We start from the raw sequence: 22616 nt of genomic DNA, 5'->3' as shown, positions 1-22616 counted from the left end.
CATTTGTACATCTGAAATATTTAACTTTTTACCTGATGTTCAGCGTGAATGTTATCCCCGGTAGGCCACCGATGCTTGCTGTTATTATAGCTGCCTCCACCACTTCCGCCTCCTCCAAGCTGCTCACCATGCTGCCTCTGAAAGAAGTAATCCACCATTGCGTCATCCTGGGAGCGGCCTGCAACTCCTATGGATCCAGGAACAGGGCTAGAGTGGGTCCCTGCTGCAAGGACTTGATTTGCAGCTGGCTGTTGCTGAGCCTGGGACCCTGTTCCAGATGTCAAAACAACAGGCATGTTGGGATTAGTTGCTTCTTGACTATGGTGTTTCAGGTGAGGGCTGAAGGAGTCCTGCCAGAGCACTGCTTTTCTCTTCAAAACACACGCAACGCTCATTCCACCAATACCTAAGGAGAAACAGATTCAAAAGACTTAATTGAAATCATTATTTCATGACCAGTATACATATGAGGTTTATGTACTCGTTTTTTTTAAAAAAAAACCCAAATGAACTCTATAGCTGCAGTCAACAGAATTCACAGTAAAACCCATACAATTCAATATGGCCCAAACACACTGTAGCAAACAACTGTAAGCATATAATAAACTAGCCATCCCCTGCCACGCGTTGCTATGGTCCAGTCTGGTGATCTGGAAAATAAAGTAATGAGAAAGTGTTGTATGTAATGTCTTTCTGCTTGTGGATAAACAGTATTTCTTGCTGTTTCTTCGTCACTGTTGATGTGGAGATTGTATGGTTTGCCTACACTGGAACATGCAATATAGAATTCTCCTTCTTTAGGGGTCCCTTTCAAATCTATGATACTATATCTATGTGTGTGTGAATCATATATATCTATCTTTATCTATGGGTGGTTGGCTCTTTGTCAGGAGGGCTTTGATTATGTTTTCTTACCCTGGTGAAGGGAGTTGGACTGGATGGCCTTAAGTATTTTCTTTTGCTCATAGGGGTTCTGTGTGGGAAGTTTGCCTTAATTCTGTGTTCGTGAGGTTCAGAAGGCTCTTTGATTGTAGGTGAACTACAAATCCCAGTAACTACAACTCCCAAACTCAGGGTCAATGCCCACCAAACCCTTCCAGTATTTTCTGTTGGTCATGGGAGTTCTGTGTGCCAAGTTTGGTTCAATTCCATCGTTGATGGGAGTTCAGAATGCTCTTTGATTGTAGGTGAACTATAAATCCCAGCAACTACAACTCCCAAATGACAAAATCATAATTTTTGAGTGATAGTCACTCCTTGTGTTGTGAGACATTTTGTTGCCAAATTTGGTGTGATTTCGTTCATTGGTTCTTTCGTTTTTAAGGTACTCATTATGCACAGAGCATTTTTATATATATAGAAGATGTAAGTATATTAAAACCATGCAATTATAACTTGGAACCCCAATACTCTAAGCAAAAAATACCTGTAATTTCTATAATAAATTATTGTATTATAAAAAAGGAAAGACATGATATTTGGGCATTCTTCCAAAACATAAAATGACTGATGGTTTAAGAAGCCTTCCATGGAGATCATGATAAAAGGTACACAAGAGAAAGAATGACATAAAGGTTTCAATTTCCTTTGAACCATAAGGACATAATCCGTCAGAATGGGGATATGTACTTGAAGAAAAAAAACCAAAATCAGATTAGTACTAATGCAAATTAGTCTTGGTTGGGAGGCATTACTTAGGAAGTCAATATACAAAAGACGCTATTCTCAGTGGTTTTCAAGTGGTTCTCTGATTCATGTGGAAGGGAAGGGAAACTGAGGAGGGGGCTGCTGCTCTAATGATTATGACATAGAATCACAGAGTTGAAAGAGACCTCGTGGGCCATCCAATCCAACCCCCTGCCAAGAAGCAGGAAAATTGCATTCAAAGCGCATGGAGAATTGGATTCAAATTGAAGGGAAAGAGATCCCACCTAAACATTAGGAAAAACTTCCTGGTAGTGGTAGCTGTTTGGCAGTGGAATAGCCTGCCTCAGAATGTAGTGGAATTTCCTTCTCTGGAAATTTTTAAGCAGATGTTGGATTGCTTTGATTGTATTTTCCTGGACAGCAGGGGTAGGACTGGATGATCTTTGTGGTCTCTTAAACTCAATGATACTGGGTTTCTATTATTCTATCTGGTTTGCATTCTCACCAGACATTCTGAAATGTATATCATAGCAAGCACTTCCAGATCCAAACACATACAAACTATGTAAATGTTTACATGTTGTAAAGTCAAGACAAATAAGTTGGAAGCATTTGCTTTAAGACTATGTTAAAGCAGACTAAAAGAGAAGGAGCACTTTTTGACAACTACATCGTAAGTGAGGGTCACAAGCATCACTGAGAGGTACCACAACCTAGGAGGCAAGGCTAGATGCAATTATGTTTTCCAATGCACCCTCGTTGGTGCAAAAGTTAATTTTAAAGATACGTACAAAGCAAGAAAATGCCTAAGGAAATGGTGACCCATTAGAATTTAATATATACCAAATGTCCTATAACATCCTTCCAACTTTTTTGGTTTATTTTGACCCACTTCACTCAGATACATCACCTACATGGTGCATTTAGGAAAATTCTAGTTTCAAAATTCATCAGTATTCTTACATTCTGATCGTTGTATAAATGTGAAAAATAAATAAACTGACTATAGAGATCATTCAGTGGCAAAAGGGGTTTTTTTTTAAAGTCAGGAATAATCAGTGGTCCAAGGAAGAATTGCTAGGTTATAATGCTGTCCCATAGCCATATATTATATAGGACTTTTAAAAACTGTATTAAAAAGCAATCAAAGAGACTGACTGATTGATGGCAACAGGAGTGTATGTATATGAACCCCACAGGGTGTATGAGCCTCACAGGAAAAATGTACAGGTTATTAGAGAGAGGGTGCAATTTAAACTAGGAAAAATAGCAAGGAGAAATGTTTGTTTTTTAAGAAGGAAATACAGTAGAGTTTTGCTTATCCAACATAAACAGGCCAGCAGAATGTTGAATGAGCAAAACTGTTGGATAATAAGGATGGATTAAGGAAAAGCCTATTAAACGTCAAATTATGTGATGATTTTACAAATTATGTTTTAAAACAAAAAAAAAACCAGTTCAATACACGGTAATGTTATGTAGTAATTGCTGTATTTACGAATTTAGCACTCTTCCAGTCCGGCTTCCGTGCGGGGCACGGGACAGAGACTGTGCTGGTCTCCATCACGGGTCACCTTCGATGTCAGCTTGACCAGGGCGGGTCAGCGCTGCTTGTGTTATTGGATCTCACAGCAGCATTTGACACAGTCAACCACAATCTTTTGACCCACCGCCTTGTCGTTGCTGGAGTCAGGGGGACAGCTTTAAACTGGCTGTCCTCCTTTCTTCACAACCATGGACAGCAAGTGGAGAGGGGAAACACGATAACCTACACTACAGAGGGAATAAGTCAAAACTTACCTAACATTAAAAACATTTTTTTCACTGTTCACTACTCAGATCTGTTATGACAGTTCTTTAACTGCAGCGTACTCCTTGGAAACGTTTAGGCAAAAGGAAAAAATAATTTTGTCTGGAATCTCTGTAAACCAGTGGTTCTCAACCTGGGGGTGGTGACCCCCAGAGGGGTCACTGGGCCATTTTCGAGGGGTCGGCATGTTGCCTTCTATGGCCCTGCCCCCTCCTGGGAATGGTTGCTGGGCCCACAGCAGGGCTCGGCCTGCAGCCAGTCTGGCAGCTCTGCAAAACCATCAGTGGATGGATGGGAGGAGAAGGAGGAGAGTCAGGGCAGAGCTGCGGGCTCCTCCAGCCAGGGCTCTCCAGGCCTCCCCTCTCAAGTTGCCCGCAAAGAGGGCGCCCCAAGCTTAACATGGCCGCTGGCTCCACTGGGAAAGGGAGCGAGATTTTCACCCCTGGAGGAGGAAACAATCCACTGGTCCAATTGATCGCGGGTGAACAGAGGAAGGCAGTGACAAAGGGTGCGGCGGGGGAGGGGGGGAGAGGCTGCAGTAGGCAGGGGGTGGCCGAAGTGGGCGGGGGAAGGTGCAGGAGGGCAGGGAAAAGGAAGGAAGGAAAGACCGTGTGCTTCCTTCCCCTTGCTTCTGCTTCCCATCACACTCTTCCCCCTCCCTGCCTGCCTTTTATTTTCTTAAATTTCTTCCCGTCACACAAACTGTCTCTTTCCTCCCCTCCTCCTCGAGCCTGGAACATGCTGCTACTCCAAGCCACTGCAGGGGTTAAGAGAGTAAGGAAAGGCCCTCTCTTGATGCGCCAAGGGACAGTGGCACAGATTAAAAATGTTTCCCTATTTATCTGCACCAAAGCCCAAAGGATGCAAGAGACAGGGGCCTAAGTTAAAATCCCCCATGGGATCCTATATTTATGCACCACCCAAGTTAAAATTACCTTTCCCCATGGGATCCTATTTATCTGCACCACAGCCCATAGGATGCAAGAGACAGGGGCTTAAGTTAAAATCACTTTTCCCCCATGGGATCCTATTTATCTGCACCACAGCCCATAGGATGCAAGAGACAGGGGCCCATATTAGTGCTAAGGTTAGTGACAGCCTGCCATGTAGGTTTGATTGAATTCTATTGTTTGTGCAGTTCAGAATACTCTTTCATTGTAAGTACAACTGCAAATCCCAAATGTCTGGGTTTATTTTCCCCAAACCTCTCAAGTATTTTCTTTTGGTCATGGGAGTTCTATATGCCAAGCTTGGTCCAGGTCTGTAATTTGCGGGGGTCCTAGTGGTCTGTGGAAGTCAGAGTTGAATCAGTTGAAGGTACTGCAAATCCCATCATCCCTTGTTTATACCCCACCAAATATTGTTTTTGTGATTAATCACTAGGCTTTAATTATGTTCCATTTGTGTCATATATCCTGCATATCAGATATTTACATTACGATTCAAAACCGTAGCAAAATGACAGTTATAAAGTAGCAACGAAAATAATTTTATGTTGGGGGTGACTGCAACATGAGGGTTTAGGGGTCACGGCATTAGAAAGGTTGAGAACCACTGCTGTAAACAATGATGTTGAGGACTGTGCTGCCTTGAAATTTTACTGCTTAATTGTTTCCACTGCATTGTACTATTTCATTAATGCTGTATTTTTTGATATTTTTATTGAATACAAAATAACATATTTGAACAGATAATAAGTGTCTACTATAGACTTACATTGAGGTAAAGTATTTCTATATTATCTATTCATATTCTTTACATGTTCATTCACATTACATTTTTTCTCCCACCTCTTCCCACCTCCCTTTCCTACTCCCCCCTCACTTCCCTCTATATCTTTATCTTTAACCACAAACATAACCTTCTCGATCTTTGTACAATATATATACTGTCTTCACCTTCTTCTACCCATTTCATGTAAATTGTCCATTTATCTATAACTACTTCTAATTTGTCCTCCTGTGAAACTTCTTGGCTTATGCATGTAATAATATCAGATTGGACTTGCTCAAATAGGACCAGAATTCAAAACGATATTGACAGATTAGAGAGATGGGCCAAAACTAACAAAATGAAGTTCAACAGTAACAAATGCAAGATACTCCACTTTGGCAGAAAAAACGAAATGCAAAGATACAGAATGGGGTACGCCTGGCTCGAGAGCAGTACGTGTGAAAAAGATCTTGGAGTCCTCGTAGACAACAAGTTAAACATGAGCCAACAATGTCATGTGGCGGCAAAAAAAGCCAATGGGATTTTGGCCTGCATCAATAGGAGCCTAGTGTCTAGATCTAAGGAAGTAATGCTACCCCTCTATTCTGCTTTAGTTAGACCACACCTGGAATATTGTGTCCAATTCTGGGCACCACAATTGAAGAGAGATATTGACAAGCTGGAATGTGTCCAGAGGAGGGTGACTAAAATTATCAAGTGTCTAGAGAACAAGCCCTATGAGGAGCAGCTTAAAGAGCTGGGCATGTTTAGCCTGAAGAAGAGAGGCTGAGAGGAGATATGATAGCCATGTATAAATATGTGAGAGGAAGTCACATAGAGGAGGGAGCAAGCTTGTTTTCTGCTTCCCTGGAGACTAGGATGCAATGGAACAATGGCTCCAAACTACAAGAAAGGAGATTCCATATGAACATGAGGAAGAACTTCCTGACTGTGAGAGCCGTTCAGCAGTGGAGCTCTCCTTTTTTGGAAGCTTTTAAGCAGAGGCTGGATGGCCATGTGTCAATGGTTATTTGAATGCAATATTCCTGCTTCTTGGCAGGGGGTTGGACTGGATGGCCCATGAGGTCTCTTCCAACTCTATGACTCTAAATAGATAGTTATTCCAATTTTTCCAAATTCCATTTTTTCTCATCTCTCAATACCCAGGCTATTACCGCCTTTCCTGCTAGAATGATTGCTTTGAATAAATCTTGGTTCTCCGCAGCAATTTTTTATTCCCTATAATTGCCATTAACATAGGTTCCATATTGACTTGAATTGTTATTTTGAATAGTTTCCCTATTTTTTAGTTATCTTATTCCAAAAAATGTTGCATTTAAACAGTCCCACAACATATTTGCATACCAGCCTTTCTCTACTTTACAATGCCAACACATTGAGCTTAATCCTGTTCCCATATTTTCTTGTTGAACTGGTGTCCTATACATTTCCAGATAAATTTCCTTTCTAATTCTTTATATTTTTCCATTTTAATTTTCTTAACCCCCTTCTTTATTTCCTCTATAATGCTGCATTTTAGTAATGTCTCCTGTTACCCTGTAAAATTGAAATTAAAAACCAATTTTTTAAAAGTGTTAGTGTTCATGTTATTTTTCTTGTATTTCCATACAGAAGTCATCAGACAAGTGGACTAAAGTGCATGACGTTTCTTAAATTCTTCAGATGAGTACAATTTAACTGAAGAAAAGCTTTTTTGTTTTCAGCTGAACGAAGCACAGACACACAACAACGAGGCAGCTCTCAAGCAGAACCTGAATAATTTAAAAACACCCGATCTGCCTGATCTTGGAAACCAAGAAGGGTCAGCCCTGGTTAGTATCTGGACAGGGTACTGGCAATTCCAGTCAGGTGGTGTAGACTATATTTAAGAGAATGTAACTGGCAAAATAAGATAATCCTACAAAATTCATAGGAACAGCATAAGTTAACAGGGAACTTGAGGGCAGATACACAAGTGGCTCTAATAATTGAGCATATTTGAAAATGCATGTTTAATGTTGATATACACTTATAATCATTCAATCTCCACATTATATTGCTCAACATTTGATAAGAAGAAATGGGTGAACAGAATCCATATTGAAGCATGTCTTGATTAATAGAAATTCAAAGCCCTCTACATAACCCATTCACTCTCTCCTTTTGAAGCTTGTTACTGTTAGCACTTTTGAAGTAACAGCAACAACACTGAAACAAAGATTAATTATATATTCAGAATGAACCCAATGAACTGTGATTTTTTTAACTCAAGTTGGTGAACGAACAGGAGCTGAAAAGACCATTTCATTCCAATTAAGAGTTTAAAAATAAAATGCAATTTGAATGTAACGAACAATTTAAAATTGCAAATGAAACTTCCAACCTCGCCGTCTGATATACAAAACATAGAATAATGTGCTAGCCTGAAATATAGCAGGAAAACACTGTTTCTGCACATCTAAACTGAACTATGGTATTTGGGATAATAAGGGATATTCTATTTACATATACTAAAGTGGTAAATAAAAAACTGGGACATGAGCCTCCTATCAAAAATATGCAGGGGTTAAACCCATTTTGAAAAATCCACACTTAAATGAGCAAGTTCTCACTAATTTTACTAGTTCTCTATATAACAAAACACCTTTCAGCATGATCTAAAAACTGGAATCTACACTGAACCGTATCATTCAGGTAATGAACGGGACCTTTTGGGTTTTGTTAGCCATGTTCTACTAATATTTAATAAGAACAACTTAGTAACAAGCTGAGGGCAATTATTCAAACTGATTACTTCAGCTTCCTTCCAATACCATAATTAGATACACTGGAAGACAGTTGGCTCTCCATAGCCACGGATTTTGTACCCAGGAATTCAACCATAAATGGCTTGAAAATACCCCCCCCCCCCGAAAACCCACCTCAAAACAAACCTTGATTTTTCTGCTACATCATTGTATATAATGGTGTTGCAAAACCATAAAAATTATCACAAAATCATAACAAAAATATTAGAAAGCTATGGGACAATAAATTCTATGCAGTACCAAATGTCCTCTGGTATGCCTATTGTGCTACATGAAGTAAATGAACCAGGCAAATTTTCCTTGTAAGGGAGGTTCACAAATTAAGTTCTACTGAAGTCTATCATCACATGCCTGAAAGGATAAAGACAGAATTTCTTTCCAAACAGAAAACTTCTTGAATAATGTTCCATTACTGGGCTTCCCAATAGAAAGCATCATACCAATCTTCTAGTACCTTCTCTAAAGCAATTTTTAGAAAATGCTCACAATCGGATTGGCAAGCTTACAAAGCAAAATAGGCTTACAATAAACATGTTATACACGAGGGCACTTTTATGGTATTAAACCATGGCAAAGGGAAACAACCTAAAGCAACTTCATGTCAAATAATGTCAAATGTGTAATTGCTATTTTATGTATCAGGAATCTGCAGCTGATCTAGAAAAAACATCTCTGAAAGGTGTACAACTAGAAACATGATGATCCAGTGTAGATGTTAAGGATGCACATATTCCAAAACAGTGTGGATCTGCTGCCGAACTTGCAGGCCCACTTGCAGGTGGCTACCCAGTATATAGAAAAAGCTGGAGAGGTTTGGATTTTTTTAGTATTTGAAGTGCTTCTGCTATCTGGAACAGAAAGTGAACAAAAAATATTTCTCTTTTCACCTCCTTTGCTGCAACTGGGGTACTTCTATTAACAGAACCAGCAGGGGGAAATCTCCCTTTCCTTCTACAGTCCTCTGTGGATCCCCAAAATTGATTCTGGATGGTTGTTGGACAGAGAGAAGGGGAAAAATCTTGTTGTGTTAGTATGCATCTGCTAGTGCATCACTTGATATAGTTCTCTGGCATACTCCTCCTACAGCTGCCCATAATGTTCAGGGAGCACTGAGAACAGCAATTTCCAAACATTACTGACTGAATCACATAACATGCAGGTTATTATAAATGGGAAATAGGCAGGAGAAAGTCCTCCTCTGATATGATAACAGGGAAGAGTCAATTTTCAAACCTTCACTACAGCAGCAAAAATGGGAGATGGAATGGACTGTAAAGTATCTCGGGATTTCAGAGCTTGTGAAATGAAATATACCCTATCACATCCTCAGGAGCCTGAGAAAGTCCAAAACATACTTCAAATGCATTCAGAAATACAAGCTATTTTTGAGCTGGGGGTGTTATCCAACTCTAGTTATCAGTCCATTTCTTTCAATTCAGTGTTAAGTTATTTTGATCTGTTTAATCAAATTTAAGTGTCATAAGCTGCCTTGCTGCCTTATAGATCCAAAAATATAAGACACTCATTTTAATAAACAAACACATTGCTATGTTGGGGGGGGGGGGGGCACAGAAGTAAAAATAGTTATGTAGTTATTTGCAAAATGACTTTAAGATAACTTAAAAGTCTCCAGTTGGTTACAAACCAATGTCTTATAAATATGAGTTCTCTCTATTGGTCCTCTGGTTGGGGATGCTCTGCAGCAACTAGCTTTTTTTTTTTTTTTTGTCGTGTCAGGGGCGACTTGAGAAACTGCAAGTTGCTTCTGGTGTTAGAGAATTGGCCGTCTGCAAGGACATTGCCCAGGGGACGCACGGATGATTTGGTGTTTTTATCTTCTTTGGGAGGCTTCTCTCATGTCCCCGCAACTAGCTGTAATGATATAGTTTTAAGGAACTCTAGGGTTAATGTGTAACATCTCTATTTTACAACAAAAAAGTTTTAACTTTTTTTCTTTATTGCTACATGGGCAACTTGGCTATCCCAAAGAGGATCCGAATGTTAGTATGTGGAAACAGCACATCCTACTTTGGAGTGGTTACCCATACAGAGTGACTTAAAAGCAGAAAGGACAAACTGAACAATAAGGGTTAAGCTTACTTGGCACAACAAAAAATTAGCTATTACACAACTATATTAAACTGTCCTCTAGACAACTAGGAGCCCATATGGTGTTACAGTTAAATTAGTAGCAGACACAAGATAAATCAAATCAGTCCTGAGCCTCAATGGGTGATTACAACACCAGGCATAGTCTCATTTGGCTTACCCAACCCCACAGGGTTGTTGGGAACTGAGGGCCCTTCCACACAGCCCTATATCCCAGAATATCAAGGCAGAAAATCCCACATTATCTGAGTATGGACTCAGATAACGCAGTTCAAAGCAGATATTGTGGGATTTTCTGCCTTGATATAGGGCTGTGTGGAAGGGCCCTAAGAAAGGGATTGTGGTAAATTTAACCATAAAGGACACATTTTGTTTTTTGGATTAAGATTGAGATATAGACATGATTTTTGTCTGATCATCTCAGAATCAAAGAAAATATTTTTATACAATCACTCATCTAACAATGACTATTCTAACTATTTTTCAAGCATGGGACTCAAAACCAGTAACTATTTACAAATGTTCATACCAATCTAAGAAAGTTCGAAACTTCCTTCTAGCGTAAGCAAGGAAATCCCCAAAAGAGCAATCTTGACAAGTGATTGGAAGCACAAGTGGCAAGTTTAAAACTAAAGTAGGTTTACATTATCACATGAAATTACAGTGCTTCTGAATTAGGGATTTCAAAATTACTATTACCAGCTTCTACATCAAGTTTTTTCCTGCTCATGCACAGCTGAAGGATGAAACACATTGCCAAACTCTGCCTACTCATTCAACCAGGCCTCTTCTGCTTTCCAATATTACTCCAAAATCTATACTGTGGTAATACTTTTATTTGTTCAGTGGCATAATAAGGATTATGGACTCTACATGGCTAAACCAGAATGGCCTGTTAGCACACTCTGTCAATCATCCCGTGACTGTATATCTTCAAGTCCCTATAAACCAATGGTGAGTACATGACAGCCACTGGGTAAGAAGTACTCAGAGGCGGTTTTGCCAGTTCCTTTCTCTAAAATATAGCCTATAGCACCAGGAATATCAGAACTATTGGGAGACCACAAAATCAGTAGTACAAAGGGGCAACTTCAGACTCTTTAGATGGATTGCAATTCCCATTATCCAATACCAGCATAGTTGTAAAGTTTATTGATTAGTCCACTGACCAATATCAACAGTAAAAGACAAAAACAAGAAAATACACAAATAGACACCAATCACTGTCCTAAAACTCCTGTAATAGTGAACATACATTAAAACACAATTAAAACATGATTAAGTTAAAAGTTAAAGATAATTCAAAAACAGTGCCAAGGTAAAACTTCATACCACAGAAGTTAAGGACGAAGGTTTAAAACAAAGGTTAAAATAGACCAGCTATTACACAATCCCACTCCAGTGCAGATATCTGTCTCATCCCTACAGTTTACCCCAATCGCTTCCAAATACACAGTTCTCAGCTTAGTTGCTTTATGTAGAAAAGGGGGTGTTTGGTGTGTTATCTTAGCATTCTGGCCATCCATTAAAAATGTAGATTTGATATGGGGATCCCAGTGAGTCTTCTGTGTAATGAATGGTCCGGGGTATTGATTTCTCTCTTTCTTGTACAAAATACAACTAAACAGTGTATGTGTAATATACTCTACCTCTGTCACCCCACAGATACAGAAATGTTCGTTGTATGGAACCTGGTTAAATCTTCCATGTTTAACCATTGTATCCGTCTGTTCAAATCTGGTTCTAGTGAATATCCTCCTGAGATGTCTAGGCATTTCTGTCTTTAGGTATTTGGCTGTTTGAAAAAAGTGTTTGAAGCGTCTTAGCCATTTCAGTGAGCCGGCTTTACTGAGGGCAGCAATGTCTTTCTGGGCCTCTATATCCTGTATTCATTGTGCCACTATTTTTGGATCTAGTTCTTTTAGGAGATTTGATACAGAATTAGAAGTGCACAACCCCTAATGTATTTTGTCAGTTGAGCTAGCCAAGAGGACTGATGTTGATTTTTGCTCTGCTCTAACAGGCACAGTTTTGGTAGTCTATCATTTGCTACGGCATTTAGTTTTAACCAATATTTATATGCCCTAATTTTGGATAAACCATCAACTGTGTATACTCCCATTTCTGGTCTCACTGCTGCAGCTGGGGTCTTTTTATCCACTCCCAGAAAGTTACACAGGTGCTGTGCTTAAGATTGGTTTAATAATGATCCCTGGTTTAGGCCCCAGACTTCTGCTCTGTATAGGAGCATGGGGGTAACCTTAGCCTTATATAAGCGGGTCTAAGGATTCTGGTTGACTATGATTTGTAAATGCCCACACTTGCACCATGGATAAGCAACTGTCCAACCCTCCAGATGTTGTGGAATTACAACTACAATTATTCCTTGACATTAGATATGCTGATGCCTAAAGCTGGTAGAAACTGAACTCTAACATGTACAGGATTACAATTTGCTCACTTTGGAGATATACCCACATTACAAAAGCACCTTTAAACTACCACGTTTCTTTTGGGAAACTGGAAACTGGCTGGTTTTCCTATGACTTTCCAAATTTCCAACATAAAAATATTATGGCCATGGCCAAACACCAATGCAGGTTGAATATCCCTTATCAACATTTCTTGAGACCAGAATTTTTAAATTTTGGAATACCTGTTTGTACACACATATATACGTAGGTACAAACATTGGAGAGCAATGTCCAGTCTTGATAAAATCGTAAAGAGTAGAGACATCACACTGGCAACAAAGATCCGCCTAGTCAAAGCCATGGTATTCCCTGTAGTAACCTACGGATGTGAGAGCTGGACCTTAGGGAAGGCTGAGCGAAGGAAGATAGATGCTTTTGAACTGTGGTGTTGGAGGAAAGCTCTGAGAGTGCCTTGGACTGCGAGAAGATCCAACCAGTCCATCCTCCAGGAAATAAAGCCCGACTGCTCATTGAGACAAAGTTGAAGTACTTTGGCCACATCATGAGGAGACAGCAAAGCCTAGAGAAGACAATTATGCTGGGGAAAGTGGAAGGTAAAAGGAAGAGGGGCCGACCAAGGGCAAGATGGATGGATGGCATCCTTGAAGTGACTGGACTGACCTTGAAGGAGCTGGGGGTGGTGATGGCCGACAGGGAGCTCTGGCGTGGGCTGGTCCATGAGGTCACGAAGAGTCGGAGATGACTGAACGAATGAACAACAACACAAACATAACATTGGAGATTGGACCCAAGTCTAATCACAACTTTTTTTGTTTCATGTACATCTTCTATACATAGCCTGAATGTAATTTTATATACAATAGGCATGGGCAAACTTCAGCTGTTAGGAATTGTGGGAGTCAAAGTCCAAAACACCAAAACAAGTTGGCCCATACCTGATATGCAATATACAATATTTTAAACAATTTTGTGCATGAAATAATAGTATGTGTACAGTAAAGCAAAGGTGGCACTATCTCAGCCAACCATTAGTATCCTGGATAAACTATGCCCAACCTGTATACTGGGACTGCCTGAATGAGCACTTTTGTTTTGCACTATGAAACTAGACAGCATAGCGTGATGACTCGAGTCCTGGAATAGAACTAGGGAGATCAGGGTTCAAATCCCTACTCTGAAATGGTAACCCACTGGATTAACTTGAGCAAGGCACACTCTTTCACCTCAGAGAAGAAAAAGCCAGCACCCTCTGAACAAAGCTGGCTAACAAAACCCCATGACAGGCTCACCTTAGGGTTGTCACAAGTCAGTAACAACTCCAAGAAACGTAACAACCCCATGACAGGGTCAACATAAATTGGACATGACTTGAATGCACACAAGAAGCAACAAACTAAGAAATTGGGGGGGGGGGGGAAAGTGCAACTGTATGATCATCACTAAGCTGGGGATCAGTCTTATAGCCTCATCACACTAAAGCAGGGGTTTCCAAACTAAGGCCCGGGGGCCGGATACGGCCCTCCAAGGTCATTTACCTGGTCCTCACTCACAGTCAACCTAAGTCTGAAACAACTTGAAAGCACACAACAATCGCATCTCATCAGTCAAAAGCAGGTCCACACTTCCCATTGAAATACTAATAAGTTTATATTTGTTTAAATCGTTCTTCAATTTAATTATTATATTGTTTTAAAGTGTTTTTGCACTACAAATAAACTTTAAGACTTTAAGACAAATAAACTATAAGACTGTGCAGTGTGCATAGGAATTCATAAATGTTTTTTCTCAAATTATAATCTGGCCCTCCAACAGTTTGAGGGACTGTGACCTGGCCCTCTGTTTAAAAAGTTTGAGGACCCCTGCACTAGAGCGTGGCTCCACTTTAAATCCAGTTTCCGCTTCCTGCAGAATTCTGAGGCTTGTAGTTTAGTGAGGTCCAGGACCCGTCTGGCCGAGCAGTTTAAAGATCCCTCCCTGAACTGCAAGCTCCAGAATTCTGCAGGAGGTAGAAACTGGATTTAAAGTGGATCCTTAATGAATACAGTGCCGTTCACTTCTGAGCAAACACTCACAGTAGAATCATTTTGTAATAGTCACTTTGTTGTTGAAATACCACCACACAAAACAACATTCACTAAAAAAGGGTTTCACCTGACAAGTTAACTCCCTAACTGAGATCTTACGGGGAGGCCCTGCTCTCGATCCCGCCTGCGTCACAGGCACGGCTGGCGGGGACGAGAGATAGGGCCTTCTCGGTGGTGGCTCCTCGGCTGTGGAACACCCTTCCCGTGGACATCAGGCTAGCTCCCTCCCTGTTGATATTCCGCAGGAAGTTAAAGACCTGGCTGTTTAAGAAGGCATTTGAACAAGAAGTGCAATGACTGGTAATTTGACTATAGGAATGGAACAACGGAAATGTTATCGGATTGTGGGTTTGACGATGAGACGACTCGGAATGGCTTCTGTAGTAATGTTGATGTTTTGATGAGATGTTTTTTGATAATGATTGTGGATTATTTTACACTATGTTTTGTATTTTGCACCTGTTTTTCTATGTTGTACACCGCAATGAGTCGCCCTTTGGCTGAGAATTGTGGTATATAAGCGAAGTAAATAAATAAATAAATAAATAAATAAAGATTTATAGCTGAAGGCTGAATGCACATAATCAAAAGGTAATCCCATCCCCTTTTGTAACTTTAAATCATTTCAGAACATCTTCATCTAAGGCCCCTTCCACACTGCTGTATAAAATCCACATTGAACTGGGCTATATGGCAGTGTGGACTCAGATAATGCTGTTCAAAGCAGATATTGTGGTTATCTGCCTTGATATTCTGGATTATATGGCTGTATGGAAGGGCCCTAAATTAACTTGAAGGGTGGCAAACCTAAGAGGGGGGCTCTCATTGTTTATCTCTTATAAATAAAAATATTATTTTAACAAGCAATCCAATATGGAGACCCTCTTTAGTTTCATGTCATTTCTACTGGTTGAAAGGGTAAGGGATACTTTTTGTTGTGATCCATGTGAAAAAAATAACTTGATTGACAAAAATGCCTTGGGCAAGTCATCTCTACTAACTAATACAGATGTTCTAATTGTAATGAAACACAGTCCTGTACCCTAGAAATTAATACGTTTCTTATAATTTTCCATTTTCACCATAGTATTCAGTCTTTTCCTAATTTACACAGCTATAGCTAATGGGTCATGATATGTCCAAGTGAAAACTATAATTTACTGTAGTTTTGTTTTGCTTCATAAAGGGAAGACAATATTAATAGGAAAAAATGTCTCAATCTAAATGTTAACATATTTTCTGTTAAACATGTTTTTTCATTCAATAAAGTTTGAAAACTCAAAAAAAAATGTGGACACCCAATACTCCTATTATTGGTATAGTAACTGACTTGTGGGAGGAAGAAAAGGTGGCCTTTCCCCTTCGCACTGAGAAATGAAAAAGATTCCAACACAAGATCAACTAAACACAATACAAAGACACACAAACTTCGGGTTTGGTGGACTGAAGAAGACAATTCCTTAGTGAAATACACTTTAAAGCTTCACAATATATAGCATCCAGACACACACTTCCACAGGCTTCGACAAAGCCATATAACTCAGAATATCAAGGCAGATAATCCAGCATATCTGCTTTGGCACTGAGTCCACACTGCCATATAATCCAGTTCTGTGTAGAGTTTATACAGCTGTGTGGAAGGGGCCTATGCAAGTATTCACAAAAGATACTCAGTGTTCCTTCTACTGCCATATAAACATCCAGATTATCTGCTTTAAACAGGATTATATGTCAGTGTAGGCTCTGAGCCCTTCCAGTCAGGCCCTAAATCCCAGGATCTGATCCCAGGTTTTCTACTTTAAACTGGATTATTTGAATCCACACTGCCAGATAATCTGGAATAGACAGAAGACCTGGGATCAGATCCTGGGATATAGGGCCTGTCTGGAAGGGACCTCAGATAATCCCAATTCAAAACAGATGATGTCCTTTGACAATCTGGATTATAGGGCAGCGTAGATGGGGCCTAATGGCCCTCCCAGACAGGCCCTATATCCCAGGATCTGATCCCAGGTTTTCTACTTTAAACTGGATTATTTGAATCCACACTGCCAGATAATCTGGGATAGACAGAAGACCTGGGATCAGATCCTGGGATATAGGGCCTGTCTGGAAGGGACCTCAGACAATCACAATTCAAAACAGATGATGTCCTTTGACAATCTGGATTATAGGGCAGCGTAGATGGGGCCTAATGGCCCTCCCAGACAGGCCCTATATCCCAGGATCTGATCCCAGGTTTTCTACTTTAAACTGGATTATTTGAATCCACACTGCCAGATAATCTGGGATAGACAGAAGACCTGGGATCAGATCCTGGGATATAGGGCCTGTCTGGAAGGGACCTCAGACAATCACAATTCAAAACAGATGATGTCCTTTGACAATCTGGATTATAGGGCAGCGTAGATGGGGCCTAATGGCCCTCCCAGACAGGCCCTATATCCCAGGATCTGATCCCAGGTTTTCTACTTTAAACTGGATTATTTGAATCCACACTGCCAGATAATCTGGGAAAGACAGAAGACCTGGGATCAGATCCTGGGATATAGGGCCTGTCTGGAAGGGACCTCAGATAATCCCAATTCAAAACAGATGATGTCCTTTGACAATCTGGATTATAGGGCAGCGTAGATGGGGCCTAATGGCCCTCCCAGACAAGCCCTATATCCCAGGATCTGATCCCAGGTTTTCTGTTTATCCCAGATTATCTGGCAGTGCAGACTCAGATAAAGCAGAAAACCTGGGATCAGATCTGGAAGGGCTCTGAGACAAGCATTTGAGATCAGGGGGGCCTTCTACATCCCTATATAAAATCCAGATTATCTGCTTTGAACTGAGTTACCGGAGTCCACCCTACCAGATAACTCAGTTGAGGGTGGGTTTGATACAGCTGTGTGGAAGGGGTCTCGAAACACGCCAAGTTTACCACACGCCGTTTCCTGTATGTCCTGGGCAGGGAGCCTGCAATTAGGCAAGGCCTTTGAATGTTTACAGCCTGCTCAGTGGGTTGTTCTTCTCCTCCCTTTCGGCCTGCCTTTCCTTGCAACTCTCTCTGGCCTTGCGCCCCATTATCCCCGTCTCGTTCCCCGCCCCGGCCTCCCCCGAAGTGGGGAGGGAAAGGGGACAATGGGGCCCGCCTCCTCCCGCTCCTCTGAAGCCCTTGGCGGGGGATCCGCGCCCCTCGGAGTGCTCTCCCTCCGCGGCTGCCTTCGCTTGCTTCCGGGAATAACAATAGAGGCCTTGCTCGGCCTGGGAACCTGGCCCCGGCAACCACCCACCGGGCTGGCTGGCTAGCCGGCCCTTCGGAGGAGCCTCCTCTCGGCCGCCCCCGCCCGGCCCCGTCCAAGGCGGCTCCTCCGCCGGGACCCCCCGGCACCCTCCTCCCGCCCGCGCCCACTCCGGTCCGGATACTCACGGGCGGGGCGGCACGATGGCGACGGATACAACGGGCCCCCCTCCCCCGGGCCTCTCCGCCTGCCTCTCACTCCGACAACATGGCGGCCCGCTCGAGCCTCCCCGCGCCGCGCCGCATCATGGGAAGGATAGGCTCAGGCAGGCCGGACGGGGAGGGAGGGGAAGACTTGCTCGCGCGCAGGCGCACTCCCGCCAAAGGCAGGCACACAAACAGGTAGGCCCAGTTCTGTTCGGAGACCAAGACCAGTCGCTTGGACCCTAGAGTCGGGTATCCTGTGATAGTATCTGTACATGCAATGTTGTTGTTGTTCATTCGTTCAGTCGTCTCCGACTCTTCGTGACCTCATAGACCAGCCCACGCCAGAGCTCCCTGTCGGCCGTCACCACCCCCAGCGCCTTCAAGGTCAGTCCAGTCACTTCATCCATCTTGCCCTTGGTCGGCCCCTCTTCCTTTTGCCTTCCACTTTCCCCAGCATCATTCCCTTCTCTAGGCTTTGCTGTCTCCTCATGATGTGGCCAAAGTACTTCAACTTTGTCTCTAGTATCTTTCCCTCCAAGAGCAGTCGGGCTTTATTTCCTGGAGGATGGACTGGTTGGATCTTCTCGCAGTCCAAGGCACTCTCAGCACTTTCCTCCAACACCACAGTTCAAAAGCATCGATCTTCCTTCGCTCAGCCTTCCCTAAGGTCCAGCTCTCACATCCGTAGGTGACTACAGGGAATACCATGGCTTTGACTAGGCGGATCTTTGTTGCCAGTCTGATGTCTCTACTCTTTACTATTTTATCGAGACTGGACATTGTTCTCCTCCCAAGAAGTAAGCGTCTTCTGATTTCCTGGCCAGTCTGCATCTGCAGTAATCTTTGCACCTAGAAATACAAAGTCTGTCACGGCCTCCACGTTTTCTCCTTATATTTCCCAGTTGTCAATCATTCTTGTTGCCATAATCTTGGTTTTTTTGATGTTTAGCTGCAACCCGGCTTTTGCGCTTTCTTCTTTCACCTTGATTAGAAGGCTCCTCGGCTCCTCCTCGCTTTCGGCCATCAGAGTGGTGTCATCTGCATATCTGAGGTTGTTAATGTTTCTTCCAGCAATTTTCACCCCAGCTTTGCATTCCTCAAGCCCCGCACATCGCACAATGTGTTCTGCATACAAGTTAAAAAGGTTGGGTGAGAGTATGCAGCCTTGCCGGACGCCTTTCCCAATCTTGAACCAGGTACATGCAATACATAATAATAACAATAATAATATCTATATAAATAAAAATGTAATGTTAGTTCATGCTACCATCAGAACTCAAAACCACTGGGGGAATTGACACCAAATTTGGACACAAGACACCTAACAGTCCAATTTATGTCCTCCACTCAAAAAAATTGATTTTGTCATTTGGGAATTGTCGTTGCTGGGATTTATAGTTTACCTACAATCAAAGAGCATTCTGAACTCCACCAATGATGGAATTGGGTCAAATTTAGCACACAGGGCTCCCATGACCAACAGAAAAAACTAGAAGGGTTTGCTGGACATTGACCTTGAGTTTGGGAATTATAGTTCGCCCACATCCAGAGAGCACTGTGGACTCAAACAATGATGGATCTGGACCAAACTTGGCATGAATATTCCATATGCCCAAATATGAACACAGATGGAGTTTCAGGGAAATAGACCTTGACATTTCGGAGTTGTACTTGCTGGGATTTATAGTTCACCTACAATCAAAGAGCATTCTGAACTCCACCAATGATGGAATTGAACCAAACATGGCACACAGGACTTCCATAACCAACAGAACGCACTGGAAGAGTTTGGTGGGCATTGACCTTGAGTTTGGGAGTTGTAGTTCACCTACATCCAGAGAGCACTGTGGACTCAAACAATGATGGATCTGGACCAAACTTGGCATGAATATTCCATATTTATTTATTATTTATTTATTTATTAATTTACCTTACTTATATACCGCAGTTCTCAGCCCAAAGGCGACTCACAGCGGTTCACAACAAATATGAACAGCAAAAATTCAGTGCTACAGTATAGAAACAGTTAACAACCTAACACATTACACAATTAATAAACAGTTACTACAATACCCATTCACTGTCGTCTCGTCATCAAAAACATGTTCCAGATTCGTCATCCATTGTTCCATTCCAGTGTTCATTAACCAATCATTGTACTAATTATTCGAACGCCTGCTCAAACAGCCAGGTCTTCACCTTTTTGCGGAATACCATTAGAGATGGTGCTAGCCTAATGTCCGTAGGAAGGGCGTTCCACAGCCGAGGAGCCACCACCGAGAAGGCCCTATCTCTCGTCCCTGCCAGCCGAGCTTGAGAAGCAGGCGGGATCGAGAGCAGGGTCTCCCCGGAAGATCTCAAAGTCCTGGTGGGTTCATAGGCAGAGATGCGGTCGGATAGGTAGCTTGGGCTGGAACCGTTTAGGGCTTTATGAACACAGATGGAGTTTAAGGGAAATAGCCCTTGACATTTCGGAGTTGTACTTGCTGGGATTTATAGTTCACCTACAATCAAAGAGCATTCTGAACTCCACCAATGATGGAATTGAACCAAACATGGCACATGACCAACAGAACACACTGGAAGGGTTTGGTGGGCATTGACCTTGAGTTTGGGAGTTGTAGTTCTCCTACATCCAGAGACCACTGTGGACTCAAACAATGATGGATCTGGACCAAACTTGACACAAATATTCCATATGGCCAAATATGAACACAGATGGAGTTTGGAGGAAGTAGACCTTGACAGTTGGGATTTGTAGTTACTGGGATTTATAGTTCACTACAATTAAAGAGCATTCTGAAACCCACAAACGCTGGAAATGGGGCAAACTTCCCACACAGAACCCCCATGACCAACAGAAAATACAGTGGTCATCCAATCCACTGCTGAGAAGGCCCTGTCTCTCATCCCCATCAACCATGTTTGCGATAGTGGTGGAATTGAGAGCAGGGCCTCTCCTGAAGATCTTAAACTTCTTGATAGTTCGTGGCAGGAGATACGTTTGGACAGGTAGTCTGGGCCAGAACCATTTAGGGCTTTAAAGGTTAAAACCAGCACTTTGAATTGTGCTTGGAAGCTGATCGGTAGCTAGTGAAGTTGGCGTAACAAAGGAGTTGTATGTTCCCCGTACGTCGCTCCGGTGAGCAACCTGGCTGCCGATCGTTGGACTAGTTGAAGTAGAGTCTCGCTTATCCAACCTTCGCTCATCCAACATTCTGTATTATCCAACAGAGTCTGCCTCCTGCCCTGATCCAGAACTGTTTCAATACACTGCTAAATTTTGGTGCTAAATTCATAAATACAGTAATTACTACATAACATTACCCTGTATTGAACTGCTTTTTCTGACAATTTGTTGTAGAACATGTTTTGGGGCTTAATTTGTAAATCATAACGTAATGTGACATTTAATACGCTTTTTCTTAATCTATCCTTACTATCCAACATGTTCACTTATCCAACATTCTGCCGACCTGTTTATGTTGGATAAGTGAGACTCTACTGTAGCTCCAAAGGGGGTTCTTCATTGTGTCTTTCTTCAGGAGGACATTAAACAATATGTTGGAAATTTAGATTTATAATGGTCAGACTTTCCATTTTAAGCATTAAATCCTCATGTTGAAATAGTATTTCCTTCTAGAGATCTTTTGAAGGGTTCCCAGTATTTCTTAAACTCAGAAGGGTCTTTTGACTGAAGGTATCCCGTCAGATATATTTTTGTGCATTTTGGTTGGCCAATATATGCTTTGCTTTTTTATAGTTTTTGGAACTTGAGGTTTGGTATTTTGTTCCATGGCCAGCATTCTTCCCTTTGAATGTGTTTCCTGGATGTACGTTTGTACATCCATCAGATCTATACCCATTTTCTTTACCTTCAAACAATTTGCATTTGAAAACTTGCTTCCACAGACCTATTTTCTCAGAAACAGTAGAGGCCATGTTGTTCAAGAAGAGAGGTGCAAAATGGGAAAAGCTCCAAGTGCTTTCAAATTGCAGCTTCCATTATCCTGCATGCTGTGAAACATACTGAAAGTTGGAATCCAGCAGCATGTGGGGAGCATATTTATTTATTTATTTATTTATTATTCGAACTTATATGCTGCCACTCCCCTGGGGCTTGGAGCGGCTTACAAGAACAGGCTAAAATCGAACACAATTTAAAAACAATTTAAAACAATTTAAAACCAGCAATATCAGAAATCAAAGGCCCGTGGAAATAGATATGTCTTACATGCCCTGCGGAAAGCTGATAAATCCCGCAAGGCACGGACTTCAGGTGGCAGAGTATTCCAGAGTGATGGTGCCACTGCTGTGAAGGCTCTGCGTCTGGTTGCTGTTAGACGCAAGGTCTTGACACTGGGAATTTCCAATAGATCTTGGTCCTCAGAACGGAAGGATCTCTGGGGTTGGTAGGGGGTGAGGCGGTCCCTCAGGTACATCGGCCCCAGACCATGCGAGGCCCTTAAAGGTGAGTACCATCACTTTGAAAGAGATCCGGTGCTCAATTGGTAACCAATGCAGCTGCAGTAAGATTGGGGTTATGTGGCATCTCATCGGAATTCCCGCAAGAAG

General features: G+C 41.9%; 1 protein-coding gene across 8 annotated transcripts in view; it reads right to left on the bottom strand.

The window, feature by feature from the left end:
* Window positions 1–18139, bottom strand: part of PUM1 (pumilio RNA binding family member 1) — an 80249-nt gene extending 62110 nt beyond the window's left edge. For 6 of the 8 annotated variants that reach the window (XM_060784679.2, XM_060784682.2, XM_060784681.2 and 3 more), the window contains exons 1-2: window positions 18024–18130; window positions 33–406 (exon numbers count right to left, since the gene is read on the bottom strand). In XM_060784679.2, coding sequence (XP_060640662.1) covers window positions 33–395 — 363 coding nt within the window. In that variant the 5' untranslated portion in view covers window positions 396–406; window positions 18024–18130. Of the gene's footprint in view, window positions 1–32; window positions 407–18023 lie in introns of all 8 variants that reach the window. The other 2 variants (XM_060784675.2, XM_060784680.2) reach the window with 1 other exon arrangement.
* Between the last annotated feature and the right edge of the window lie 4477 nt (window positions 18140–22616).

This window comes from Anolis sagrei, chromosome X (assembly GCF_037176765.1).
Source record: "Anolis sagrei isolate rAnoSag1 chromosome X, rAnoSag1.mat, whole genome shotgun sequence".
Taxonomy (NCBI): domain Eukaryota; kingdom Metazoa; phylum Chordata; class Lepidosauria; order Squamata; family Dactyloidae; genus Anolis; species Anolis sagrei.
The sequence above is the reverse complement of the archived record's forward strand: the minus strand, read 5'-3'. Positions and strand labels throughout refer to the sequence as shown.